General features: G+C 43.5%; 1 protein-coding gene across 1 annotated transcript in view; it reads right to left on the minus strand.

The window, feature by feature from the left end:
* GRIA3 (glutamate ionotropic receptor AMPA type subunit 3) overlaps positions 1-14439 on the minus strand; it is a 161953-nt gene that overhangs the window by 28364 nt on the left and 119150 nt on the right. Inside the window, exon 11 of the mRNA XM_009275302.1 lies at positions 9378-9576. Within this exon, the coding sequence (XP_009273577.1) occupies positions 9378-9576 (199 nt within the window). The remainder of the gene's footprint in view (positions 1-9377; positions 9577-14439) is intronic.

Here is a 14439-nt window from a genome sequence, read left to right on the forward strand (position 1 = left end):
ACGAAGGCCAGAGGGCACCATTAGTCCCCTTTCCCAAGTGCGGACATGAAAGCAGAGATGTCATTTACTGAAGGTCACAGGGCAAAGTCTAATAGATCAATGTCGCAGCTTTTAGCCACAGATAACTTGTGATGCCAGCAATTTACTTACCTATATGGACAGAAAAATCAATCCCATCATTACATAAACCTCTTGTTTTTATTACATTCTTGGCAGAAGAAAGTAGGTCAGATGCCATGAGCATGCACAGGGCATTTCTCTTTCAGCAAGGCCAACCCCCAAATCTACCGAACTCTACCCATGGTTTATGAATTTGTGGGATGCCACAGATAAGCAAAGTTCAAGCATGCATATGTAAACTAGTCTGTATATTTGTAGGAATACACAAATCTTTGATAACATGCATAAATGTAAAAGAAAGAATGAACTGGTGAATAACAATATTTCACAGTCAAGTTTGTGATGGGAGCCATTGTCACGTTGGTTTGTTGTTCAAATTAATGACATTATAACTTCTGCTTTAGAAATGGCATTTTCCTTTCCCAGTTGGGGCAAATGAAGACCAGAGAGCTGAAGGATCAGGCCCACAAACCCTGGGGCTGCCCACTTTCCTCTAGGATCCCCTATATCAAGATTCAGACAAACCCTGTACGGGGGCTGTGAGGACAGTTACTCTCGGAGAGAGCCCTCTGAACCCACTGGCAGTATTTCTCCCCTGTCCGGAGCAGGGATGGGAGTCCAGCAGGGAGCTCGTGGAGGAGGAGGCGGTGGGGAAGGAGGGTCAACGGCAGCGCTGCACACACGGGCAGCTGGGGAAGCAGCCTGCAAAAAACCCTCCAGGCTTCAGCAACACTACAGGTTTTCCACACCTGACATACAATTACAAAAGAAACTTTATCTTACAAAAATAATACAATACTGTAGGAGTTTTCTTTTGAGACTTTCTTCCTATGTGTCATGGTCATTTTGAAAACATGAGCTTTGGCAGCAGGCAGGTAACGTGCTGTAGCTGCTTTAACAGACGTCTTTTCTGGAGGGAGCTCCGCTCATACGAACAGACAAGCAACGAATCACTCCAGCTGTAACTAGACGTCGCTGACATGTCAGTAACAGTCTGAGTAGCAGAATGTAAATCAAGATTTTAAGATGTCCTTTCCTGGCACAATATTCAACTTCAGACTATGCCTATATTCATCTCCTCGCTTTATTGCTGTCATCCATTCCTCCCCGTTGCAATAGTGATTGGGAAATTAAAATGAAAGTCTTTACCAAGAGACAACCTGTCTTTGTAAATCCTCTCGTGATTCATGGCCAGAGCCAGTGCTCGGCGAGCGCTCACCCCGAGGAAGCGCACTGGGAGGCTGCGCGGGGAGACGACAGGGGCTGGGTGGCACCGCTGAGGATCAGTACGGCTGTGCCCTGCAAGCGTGTCTGTCTGTCGGGGGAGCAGGAGGCAGCACGGACCCGAGCCGGCCGGAGGGAGGGATTACGTCAGCCTTCAGGCTAAGGGGCATCTTTCCAGCAGCGACATATTTAGCAGAGTACTCTTGTCTGGGCAACTGAGCAGCACACCAGCCCTGGTCTGGATTTGGCCCGTAATAAATTAACACAGAACGGTGTTTCCAGCACACGATCTGAATACTGACAGGTCTAATGAGTTTTCAGCTCCAGACAGAATAGGCCAATATACAGGCAATGATGGAGAAATCCCAGTGGACTGCAAGAGGGGATGTTTCATATTCACATCATTAGAGTTTCTAAACCTTTATGTATTTTCTAATTATGCAGAAGTAACAGTAGCAGCACTGTGAGTAATTTATCAGCACCCATGTATTTTAAATGAATCCCTAACAAGCATGTATTCATGTGACACAGCAGCATTACGTAAAGTAGGAGAGACTTGAAAAACCAGGGTCCTCGCTGTCTTGAGCAATGTCATTGTCATTACCATAGAGCTGCTCTCCAAAAGTAGAGCATTCAAACAGTGAGTGATTTTTCCCCGAGGCGCTCTCTGCTTCGCCTCTGTGGTGCAGACAGAGTTACGGCGTTAATCCGCTGCTAGCTGCAGTGCCAGGCTTCACCATGGGCTGCATCCACACGCACTGCCTGACCCAAGGACACTGTTCACCTCTATAGCGCAGCCGGCAGCCCTGTTCTTATAGAGATCAACTTCTGAGCGGTATTGAGACATAGGTGAACTGGAAAGCCTAAACTACAAACACAAGTTGAGCTGATAGACAAATGCCATCTGTTATTGAAGATAAAGCAGAGATTTATTCAAATATTTGTTATTAAGTGTTGACTGAAAGCTTCGTTGAATCCTGGCTCGTCTGCTGAAATCAGTAAAACGGTTCAGCCACCTTAACCCCAGTTCCATCCAAACGTTTCCTTTCCAAGGAGTGGGTGATGGATGAGCCGTTAATTTCAGTTCCCGTAAGGACACATTTTCCTCTCCAATCCATAGGCTTAAAGACATTAGATCACTTCATGGGAAATGATTTCTTTTGTAATTATGTCACATTTGATTTCCTGCTGTCTTTAAAACTGCCTGTTAGCCATGTGGCAGAAAGGAGGTTCAACAGATTAAGAGACCCCCCGCCCCCAAGTAGACCATCTATCATTCATGCAATGGAGAGGCTGTGATCTCTCTGTACAGATACATTCACCTTTTAATATTTGTGCACACCCTCACCTATATCAAACAGGGAAGGGAGAGAGAATATATGGGTGAATAAGTTTTCCACGCTTTCTGTGTTGAAAAACAGTTAAACCACAGTAATTTTTCTGATTAATCGCTGCCACGTTGCCTATCAAAGATCGATACAGCTCATATTTGAAGCTATCACTTTTCTCTGATGTTCTATTCTTTAAAGTCCATAAATACAATCGCACTTCAATATTTTTGTCAGGCATTTGTTATGATGACTGTGTTGTTTTGCTCGATGCCAAGAACACAGAAAGCTTAAAACTGCTAATCATAGTTTTATCCAAAGGCAAAAGCAAAGCATTTGTATGAATGTTGTGCTAGAAACAAGTCCTTCATCTTCACTAGGAAAATAAATTCTGAAATTAAAAATCAAAGAGTTTAACTACAGATGAACCCCTTAGCGCTGCGTGCACAGAGTTCACTATGGTGTTTTTAATAGGCTCTAATGATGATCTCAATATTGTTTGATTGCACAGAATGCATAAAAATCGCACAGCAGCTATTGGTTCATAATTCAAGGCTTTTCCCTACCTAAACCGCTTGCTGGTAGAATTTATTTCCCTTACCTCTTGTCTTCACACAGCCTTATCATCAGAGGAAAGCAATGAGCTCTTTATCTTATAACTGGGTGTAATATGCTAGTGCTTCAGCATGCATTACGGTCATTATTTCTCCCTCTCTCCCTAATGGGTCTGGGATGGTGCTGTGCTCCTGCCTGGCTGCCCGCCCGTGGGACCAGCCTCGTCTGCCACAGCCTGCCCTTACCGAGGGCCCCCGGAGGGACCGTAACGGGGAGTCCTCCCTGCACGCTGCCAGCTGGGGTGGGATCCAGTGGCAGGGGGCTCTTTGGAGCCAAGAGGGACCCGCCGGTCTCACCAGTGCCACTGCACCCCGTTATACAGCCCGTTATAAAGCACTGCCTGAGCAGGAGAGGAGGTTTTAGTTACCCCAAGTGCTTTTAGTGGAAGGTATTTCAAAATCCTTTTGATGGGTTTAAGGAATATTTTTTTAATTTCCAAGGAATTTGGGGTCAATTCGTTCATTTGTTCTTTCACTGTTTCTTCAGATAAATGTTTATTTTCCACTTTGGTGCTAATCCATCTAGTGTTTTTTTCTTTTCTTGGGATCCAGTGGCAGTTCGCTCTTTGGAGCCAAGAGGGACCCGCCGGTCTCACCAGTGCCACTGCACCCCGTTATACAGCCCGTTATAAAGCACTGCCTGAGCAGGAGAGGAGGTTTTAGTTACCCCAAGTGCTTTTAGTGGAAGGTATTTCAAAATCCTTTTGATGGGTTTAAGGAATATTTTTTTAATTTCCAAGGAATTTGGGGTCAATTCATTCATTTGTTCTTTCACTGTTTCTTCAGATAAATGTTTATTTTCCACTTTGGTGCTAATCCATCTAGTGTTTTTTTCTTTTCTTTTGAACAAATCGATTTCTATATCAGCTTTAGTTTTACCAGCTAAACAAGTTGTACTTAAAGTTCTTTTCAAGAGATACCTCACTAGTCCCGTTACCATATTTACATACTTTTTCTGGCACCTGTTTCCACGTCAAAGCACCTTTCCTCAGCATGGGCAACCAGAGCTGCAGACAGAAACGCAAAGCCTCTTGCCAGGGCATCTCGTGCTTTTCTATCTGCTCTTGCTGAACTATTCAGACTTGATGAAACCAAGAAGAGAGAAAAAGGGGGACCATCTTAGGGGCCATCCTTAACGTGACTTCCTGTGTCCTAAAAATTGTAGGTTTATATCATATTTTATGTATATACGAAGTCCAGAAAGGCCTCACATCTGAACCTGGTTTGGAAAGAACCACTTTTTGAGAAAATTGATGAAGAGGAATTTCAAGTGCTGAACGTGCCCATGAAGACGTGAAAGAACAGTATCACCCTCTCGCAAAACATCAATTAAGAGCAAAATATTATTGAAGTGTCTGGCCAGGCTATCCATGTGCAATGAGAAGTGAAGCCTTCACACAGGAGGCACAAGGAAAGCACGTGCAGGACTCCTCGGTGTCCTCAAGTCAGCTATCACTCCTACGTGTCCTGAAGTAATGGAGCCTTAGCTGTGAATTTCATACCGTGTTGCAAAAAATTCCTAAAAATAGTATCTGAAGTATCTAAGCTGTGCTTGAAGGCTGTCAGCCTGTTTGAGTCCTCCAGGCACTGAGCCTAAAGTCTTTATCGACAGCAGAAGCAATGTCAGTGTCAAACTCTCTACCCAATACTCATGAACATCAGTGCCAGGTAGGAGTAACCAACTGTAAGAGCAGGAACCACCATGTCCAAAGAATCTTTGGCCTTTCTACTGAAACTCCTAACAGGCCTGGCAATTAGTGCCATTTCCAGGAGAAAAAATTAGGAACTGACTTCAGAGCAGCAAGTCGTTACATCTGAGGCACAGGGGAGCCATTGGATAGTAGAGTCGTTTTGTCAGGGACATCCTTGAAACCATTGCTGAGAAAAATACAAAGTTCAACAATAAAGTATTAGTCCTTTGAGGCCTCCTTTGTCCTCTTAGTTTTAGTTAACAGTGATTAACTACATTGGTAACGGTGTGATATGAGCCGCCTTCAATTTCCCACAAAAGGGAGAAGGACCTAATGCAAGATCTCGCTAAATGGTACCTGCCTCAGTATTTCAACCTATAAAGTCTTGTCACATCAGATCAATTTCGAGGATACCTTCTGAAATTTCAGGTTTTCAGTAAAGTGTACTAGCGGGTCAGCTGTGTTCGTCGATGATCAAACACATACTTAGCAAGGTATTTTACAGAAGCCCCTTAACACAGATATCTGCTACCAATTATAAGAAACCACCAAAAATTCAAGAGCAATTTATATTTCTAAATGTCTAGAAACACATTCTGCTTCTACTGAAGTTTGAATACAGCCAAGTTTACATAGGAATTAGTAATTGGTGGTAAAGGTCAGGCCTTTTGAATATATGCCTATTGGAGGTCTGAAACCTATTAGACTGTGGTATTATACTTAGGCTCAGTGCTGAGTTTGGATTAAATGGTGTTATATTGATTTGATGAGCTGCTTAGATATGCTGAAGCTTTAATTGAATATATTAGAAGATGTTAATTCCAACAGATACACCCTTAAAAGTAATAGCTTAGTGATTTGAAATTGCTTTCTAGTACAGGCCTTTGCTGGTTTTCAAGAAAGAGAAAGAGGTATTTTGGAGTTCTTAATCTGAGACTGTATGGTAATAAATATCTAAGGAGAGGTTCTTTCTTTTCCTTTTCAATATGGATGAATACCCTTTGAAAGCCAAAAGGGAATTGATGTAATCTATTGATTGCCATTTAAATGCCTTTATAAGCTAATTAGTGCAAAATGTAAAATGCTTCTGAGCGGAAACAAGCAACAACCATGAAAACACAGGAAGGCTCATTTGCTTCTTAGATATACTGGGGGGACAAATGCCCTGATGCAGAGTCACCAACAGGCGATGAGTGTGAATAGTGTGTGCTGTGAAACTCTTATAAAAAATAGGCTCTCTTGTTGTGAGAACAATGTCACGCTGACAGCAGTCATCGTGCACACTTGAAACAGCAGCGGTGTATCTAGCTTTAATCTACATAGCTGGGATAGCGTCTACCTGGGAGACATTGTGATGTTTAGGGAAACAGCCAACACTATAAAATAGGTCACTAGCTGGAGTCTGCCCAGGTCTGAAGCGGCTGAAAGTCATTACCATCTGTTCATCTGAAGCGAGGTGCTGGTTTCGTTCCAGTTCCTACCAGATAGGTATCCACACTGTAAAAGAAACCTTCAAAAGTGTTCCTAGTTGGAAATGGGGTTGGCAGAAAGGAGCCATGGACTGAAGGCTCTAAAGGAGCTCCTTCTAGCACATGCAGACAAGAAGGTGGGTATCTGAAGCTCATTTATGTGTCGTCCCTCTATGATACATTAGGAGGCAATTTTTCCTTGCTGTTGTCAGTCTGGCACCTTTCACTGGCCATTAAGATCAGTATCTGACTAATATCTTTGAGAAACATTTTAGCTTTGCAGCTCTAGGAAGAGTTATACCCATACAAGCTTCTTTATGGGATCTTGGAGAGACTGTCCTGCGCTTCCTGTGTGAAGTCATGGACCGGCTACAAAGCCAAGGTACCGTTCTTGGTGCCTCTACACATGTGCTGACCTCCTGCTCACAGCCAGGTAACTTCTCCCATCTCTAGGGAAGATTTAGCTGCCTCTCACATGCCATAGCCAGAGCGTGTGTAAATACGCATGGGCAACCAGTGTAAGTGAGGATTGCACTGACTTGCTCATGTAGCCGTCCCCTCAGTTAGAAGCTTCCTTTCTCACTGGGTAGATGATCCTGACCCACTCAGCCAACTGTTGCTTAAATCGGTTAAATGCTGGTGGGGAATGGGCAGAGGAGGGTATTCCCCTCAGAGAGAATAAGCATCACACTGTACCCAGGAGAACTCATGGCTTTTTCTGACTCAGACCACTATCGCTCCCACTGATGCTCTAGTAGTAGTGAGAAAAGCACTTACAGGGTGAAAAGCATCCCAAACCACAAAGCAGGCATAGTCTGTGCAGCAGGCGCTCAGAAACCAAGTGTCCTCTAAGAGTTATTTCAAGTTTCAGCCATCATTACCATCTTACTAAGTAGCTAATAAAGACTGTACAACGAAGTATTTATGTGAACATATGCATTTAATCTAAGGCAAAGCTTTTGCCCTTCTCAAATCAACTGACGAAGACTCTAATTACAACAGTTTCATGGCTGCATCACTCTATTCAAATTAATTACTCTGCAAAAGTTAATACAACTGAAATTATGTTGTGTGCCTTGAGAACGCTGAGGAGAGAGAAGCACCTCTTAGGGCCCATTCTCCTTCCTACTTGGCCCATCCGGATCACCCAGAGCAGGCGTTACGCCCCGCTCCACCACTACCGGGGCTCTGCTCTCCTCCTTCCCCATCAGACTCCTCTCCCTGCCTGATGGAGCTGGCAGCTCCTGACAGATCAACCTCATTTACAGCCCCGCTTTCTCCAGCACCAGGAGAGAGTCACAGCTCATCTCAAGACTATTAACAGCACAACAAAGTATTCATGCATTTACTAGACTTCGTATCCTTTCACACGAAACACTCATTCCTTTGATCTCTCGGTGAGAAGGGATTTCCTTGTTATGTCAAACTATTAAGGAAATGAAGAAACACCCCCATACAATCCCTCCTTCTGTATTAACAGTAATGAGGTATTCAAAAGAAGATTTTTTTTTTTCCCCTAAGAACAGTATCGTGACTGTAAACAGCACCAATATTTCTAATCAAGTTGTGCTACCACCTCCGACAGGTCCACTCAACTCATTTTTGCTGTGCAGATAACACTGCCTCAGGCTGATAATTAAACAGAATACAAATTTTTACACACTCATGTCACCCTTACAAGGTCAGTGTTTATCTTACAGGATTTTAATAAAAACAGAAGTTGTCGTGATGTACCAGCCACCACAGTTAATTAAGAACTACTGAGTATCTATTTTTATATAAAGACATTACATATAAGGCCGAGTACAAAAGCTTCATAAAATACCTTTGCATTCACTTCCAGCTTTACGTCAGATTTATACATACATGTAAGTGTGTGTGTGGTCACGTATTGAAATTTTAAGCAAATTCAAGGAGCCATCAGTATTTATTCAAGGAGCCATCAGTATTTAATCAGCCTACAGCAGCAAGGGTTTTTTTGTCTCCCTCCTCCCTCACGCTTGCACCTGGCCAGTATGCGTGACAGGCAACAATTAGTCCTGCAGCACTGACCACTTTTCTATACAAAAAAATGTTGGTTTGAATGGCATCTGATTGGCACTGCTGAGAGAGAACCAAGAGCTCCCTGAAAAGAGCTGAGCATTTCAGTTCATCCTTGGAAAGGCCAGAAATAAGAGCTTTTCATGTCGCAATGTTTTTAGATACATAAAAGTGGTCCGAGGTCATATTTAGAGTTTTTAATGACCCTCATCAAACTCTCTGCAGTCCAGGCTTGGCAAGTGGAGAAAGAAAGGACGATCTTAAATAAAAGTGTCTACTTCCCCCTACCCCCAAATATTGCAAACCCAGCATTTCCCTAACCAAGGTGGATACACACCAGTGTTCTGGGGTACGAACGTTTCACCCCTGACTGCTTGATACAGCCACGGCCAGATGCTGGCGAGCAATGACAACATAGCAACAACTGCAGCAATCAATGTACCATATAGAAACGAAAGGCAACACATGCCTCCCATCCCCCTTCTCATGCTGGCAAGTGAACACCGATGTCGGATGGCTTTAACGGCTGCCAGCTGGGCAAACAGAGCAAGTAGGTCAAGAGCATCACTCCTCCAAGAGTTTTCTTTGCTAAATATTGTGCTAACGACTGCATTATTGTTCATCAGACCAAGGTTCTGAAACCGGTGTTAAAAAAACCCTTCCCGTGATAGCAGAGGTCAGGTTTTCCATCTTGAGATGTTTCAGGTTGAGCAAACCCGCCCATTTTTGATAAAATGCCTTTTGATATTAAAATCTGCACTCAGGCCTGTCCTGATTGCACAAAGCAGCTTTCATCAGAACGGCTATGACAGCTGGGTAGAAACAAACGACTGAAAAAATATTAGGCACTTACAGTTTAGGAAAGCTCTAATGGAGATTTAACAGACTTACTCTAAAGAATTCTTTGGTTGAGCCTGAATCCAAAGTGCCATAGGCTATTTCGGTTTGTTTAGCCAGGTCCTCTGCGCTCTCTATGGGAGAAACCATCCTTTCCACCGTAAGGAAGGCAGCAAGATTAGCAGTGTAGGAAGAGATAATGATGAGAGTGAAGAACCACCAGACTCCTCCGACAATTCGCCCTGAGAGAGATCTATGGAAAAACACACATCGTCAAATTGCTTTGAAGACATTCCTTCATTTTCTTTTTTTTTCATTGAAGAGAAATTCACGTGCACAACCCTTTTGTTCAGATCCTCCAGGTCCCTGTGAACAGGCGGACTGTGAGCCAGTTCCTGATGGCCTTTCTCAGGAGAGCAAACTCGGCGTGCACCTGGTCTTACCTAGTTAAACTCTCCACTCTTTCAGTGAAAACAAGGACAGTCAATTAAGAAATAATTCATCTGAGCCAAGCCCATCGGAGGCTTGGAGAGGAACAAGCTCTCCTGACTTCCGCAGACCCTTTGCTGAAGAAGTCTTTTGCCAGAAGACTTTTGTCTTCTCTGCTTGCCCAGCCTCTCCCTGAGGCTGGATTTGCCTGCTGCGATATGCCAGCATCGTGTCTCTGGGGGCTGCCCAGCTTGGAGGACACGAATGTACCCTTTCCTGCATCGACTCTCAAAATGTAAGATGTAATAAACTGCAAAAAGGAATCTGAGTAAACATGCAAAGGAATAAACCAAAAATGATCTAGTATCCTTCTCTCATCACAACCTAGCAGGAATTACAGACCGAATCTGCAATATTGAAGTGAGGAGAGAGGCTGGTTTATGTTTTATGTTAATTAAAATTTGCATGTTGCACTGTTCCAAGTCAAGCGTATTCCTGCTTTATAACCACCAGAGCAACAGAGAAGGAAGCAGAAAAAAAATTGTGTTCCATTTTTGTTGTTTTTTGTGGTTTTTTTTGTTTTTTAAAAGAATACCATAAGGACTAAAAAAAAGCCTATTTGTAAACATATAATTACAAAATGCCTAGCGGTCAGGAGGTCTAGATCCTGTCAGTAAGAGCTCTTGATGCTTTAAAGCAATTGAACATCAGGCTCAAAATATCTGTTTGGGGCTGAAGGATGCCAGTGCCCTGCCGCTCAGCTGGGTGGGGAATTTCACCGCCACGCACAGTGCTCATTCTTCAAACACCGCATGTTGACCAGGAATCATTTCAGGAGCTGAGACAAAGCTATTTCATATGTTTTCCCTTAACTCTACTAATACCAGTGGAGGAAGAATCAATCCCAGATACATTAAATCCGTGGAACCTGGGTGCTGTAGTCCTCAGTTTGTGTGAAGGGAAGAAATAGAAAGCAAGAAAACTCTTACCTGTTTATTTGCTTCCTTCAAGCCCCTCAGTGCCATCCCCAGACAGTGGGTACAAGTTGTCCTACCAACAGATGGAGACAGGAAAAAAGCAAAAGTCTCGTGATGTGCCCCCACCCACCCACACAGGGGGGTTAGCTGGTAAACTGCCTAGTCTTGGCCAGAGCCTGAGATTGCCTGAGCCATTAAAAAAACCCCACTAAATTATTAAGAAAAAAAGAAAGAAAAAAAAAAAATCCATCCAACATTAAAGAACACACCAAAGAAAAAAAATCACCAACACCATAAAAACAGAGAGAGCACTCTGGAATAGGTTAGAGGAATGTGGAGAAACAAACTAAGAGGTGAAAAATCCATCACATTAAAGAACACACCAAAGAAAAAAAATCACCAACACCATAAAAACAGAGAGAGCACTCTGGAATAGGTTAGAGGAATGTGGAGAAACAAACTAAGAGGTGAAGCACTACTGTTCTCCACTCTCCTCTGCCCAAGAAACTGAAGCAGCAGCTCCCACCGAGAGGGCAGATGCAGGCTGGTTCCTATGGATTACAGCATGCACCACCTGCCAGCGCAGTTAGCACCCCAGGGACTGCTGCATCAAGTCTGTACCAATGTGCAAGGCGGTTCAGGTGGTTATAAAGCTTAGGGAAGCCTGAGGAGTGAGGACCTCTTTGTCCATCAGGAAGCAACGACTTTCGAGGTGTGAACTCTGAGAGACATCGCCATCGCTCTGGCCTGCGTCTGCTTCCTCAGGGCAGGCACGCATCCGCCAGATCACCAACAAGCGGAGGAGGCTTCCCTGCCTTTCTTGAGGGCCTCCCAAGAGGATAAAAGGCTTCCAAGTTTCAACCTGTGCTGTGCTGCAGCTGTGCTCGCTAACAGAGGCTACTGAGTAGCTGCAAAGTTAAGTTGCGGAAATATACATCCAGAATAATGTAGTAAGTCAAGGAATCTCTCTACTTTGCTCTACATTCTTTGTAGGTATCAAGTGAGTATCTTGGGATTTTACAGACGGCTAAAGTCCTTTCTGGCCAGCTCCCTTACCAGTTAGGGTCTTGGCTTTAGCTGCTTTGTAAAACTCTATACCCTACACACCGAATCAGCCTCTTACACGGGCTGACGTAATTTTAGCCAACTACAAAGCAGTGCCTGCTGAACTCATCGCGTAAGGCTCCCTTTGGAGCCAGCGGAGAGAAAGAGAGGAGACAGACACCCTCAGAAAGAGATTTATCTCACTTGCTGTAGTGTGGGATAAGTCTGAAGGTGCCCATCTGTCTCATGACTTTGGAGGGAACGGAGATGCCTAACTAAAACACAGCCTATTGCTTTTAGATGGTTACATCAGGTGAAATTCATCTCCCTTCTGTTCATTCCTTCACTACATACTTTCCATCTTCAGAGAAGACCCGGAGTTGAATTCCTCCTCCCTGCAGTGAGGTGGACAGTTTCAGAGCCAGAAGTCTGGCTAGCAGGTACAGCAGATGAAACATCCACTTGCATACAGCACGACTAGCTTTATCTGGGGTTTGCAGGTTCCTGTGGACCTCTTGCTTTACAGTAGGTCTTGAAATAGGAAGATGAAAAAAAGACTTGCCAGGATGTTTAGATAAATTCAATGGAATTATTGGGAACAAAAGAGTATGTGTTCATTCTCCCTGTAGTTTCCCACAGGAAAGGTTTTACTTGCATTGGTAGCTGCCCTTTCTGTTAGCAGGACAGGTGGGTTGCTGGGATGAAGAGGTGCAGAAGACAAGCATTTCCAAACCAGTGAAACCTCAAGCTCACACTGCTGTAACAACGAAAAGTCTGTGTCGAGCTGCATGCTCATACAGCATATTACACACAGAGAAAGGTAAAAACATCTTGCCCCAGAGATCTTGCAACCTGCACAAACCAAGTCAGACAGATACAGGACAAAAAATGGAGAAGAGCTGAGAGGCAGGAGAAGGTGGGCATGGCTGGATCCCTTGACGAAGAGGGCACTTCCCCGAGGGTCCTACATGCAAGAGAGGGGTCTTGCTAGATGAGGACCAGAGCTGTTCCCGGAAGACTTGAGGTCACTTGAAAGAAAACTGGATGTCACTACAGAGCTGTTTCTTCCAGGGTCTTCCAATGAGCACGAAAAGGAAGATTAAACAGCTGCTACTACAAAGCAGTCTGGGCTGACATAGCTGTAATTGGTGGTAGCACAGGCTGGGGCAAAAGAAAAACAAAACAAACCACAAAGCTGACACTGAAGGAAAGAAAGACAGACAGAGAGAGTTGAAGAACAAGAACACAGACGAGCGTGGCCTGGCAGCACCCTTGTCCAAAGGACCCCAGGTCCCCCCGTCCATCTGCTGATATGAAGACTCCTTATACCCACTGCAGGGGCTGGTGTAGAGGGATGCGGGAGAAAAAGGGTTAGTCCATAAACACCAGGCTGGTAGTAAGAGAACACTTGCATGGTTTGTACTGTGAACCACAGAAATGTTGTCTATTACTCAGATAATAATTATAGAAAAATCAATCACAGCTTTTAATACCAGCGCCACTTTTTCTGATGAAGACATACCTGTCCAAGTGCACAGTGTTGTAATTTAAAAACAAACAACTAATGCTTTATCCCAACATGTTGTTTTCCAAATTACCTCAATAAATAGATATATTTGCATGACATTATTTTAAAGTGAATTAGCATGTTAACAAATGAGAGGCGTAACAAAGACCTGGAATAACAGAATTATAACTCAATTATCAAAACAAGGTCAGACGGTGTTTTCAAAAGGAAGTAAACAGGAAGAGTGCATACCTTGAGAGGAAATTTAAAAGGAAGCATGGAGTCAAATGAGAACAAATTAGTAACAAGAGAAAAACAAAATAAATATTCAAATTCACATTCAGTTTCCAGGAGAATAATACATTCGAACAAAACCTCATTTATTTATCAAAATAGCTTGAATTTTGTTTCTACTCATGGCCATAAAACATATTTGATTTCCTACAGTACACAGAAATAATATGCTTCTCACACTACTCAATTTTTAATTGGGCTCTTCTGATCGATACAAGACGGCTGTTATATTGACAAATAACCCTGAACAACTTTGGTGCAAACTCTCCTGTTCTAGAACCCCTTCATATTCTGAGCACACGTTACCTGGTACCCACTAAGCTGGGAGCTCAGTCCCTTGCTCAGACGCCCAGCCAGCCCTCTACCTCTCCTGCCGGCCCCACGCGGCCCGGCGGCCCTCGCCTCAGCTGCTGAGACAGAACACAATAAATAATAGCATCTCAAGCACTGACTTGAGATGCTTCCATCACAGGAACTGGCAGTGGGAGTTTCAGAAATGTCTAGTTACCCAGCTCTCATTGCTATTTTGAAAGTCCCACAAAGTCATTCCCATGGCTTTTAATAGGAGTCTCTCGAGTCTGTCCTCTGCTGCGAAAATAGGGATCTAGAAATACACTCTTAAATGACCAACCTCATGAGATAATTTTTAATGAACCCCCTGTCTTTTTCCATCAGCAATTAATTAATCTAGCCTCTTTGTTCCACATGAATAAAGAGCAAAATGAAAATACATGCTCTCATAGAGATTTCAAAGATATTTTCGCTCAGAACAGTGTTACAAATTTGACTGTGTTTTCTCCTGATTCCATTTGCCGTACACATCTTACATTAAAGCAAGTTTAATAATCTACTTTTGATCCATCGA

The sequence above is a fragment of the Aptenodytes forsteri genome, unplaced genomic scaffold (assembly GCF_000699145.1).
Source record: "Aptenodytes forsteri isolate BGI_AS27 unplaced genomic scaffold, ASM69914v1 Scaffold143, whole genome shotgun sequence".
In the NCBI taxonomy this organism is placed as follows: domain Eukaryota; kingdom Metazoa; phylum Chordata; class Aves; order Sphenisciformes; family Spheniscidae; genus Aptenodytes; species Aptenodytes forsteri.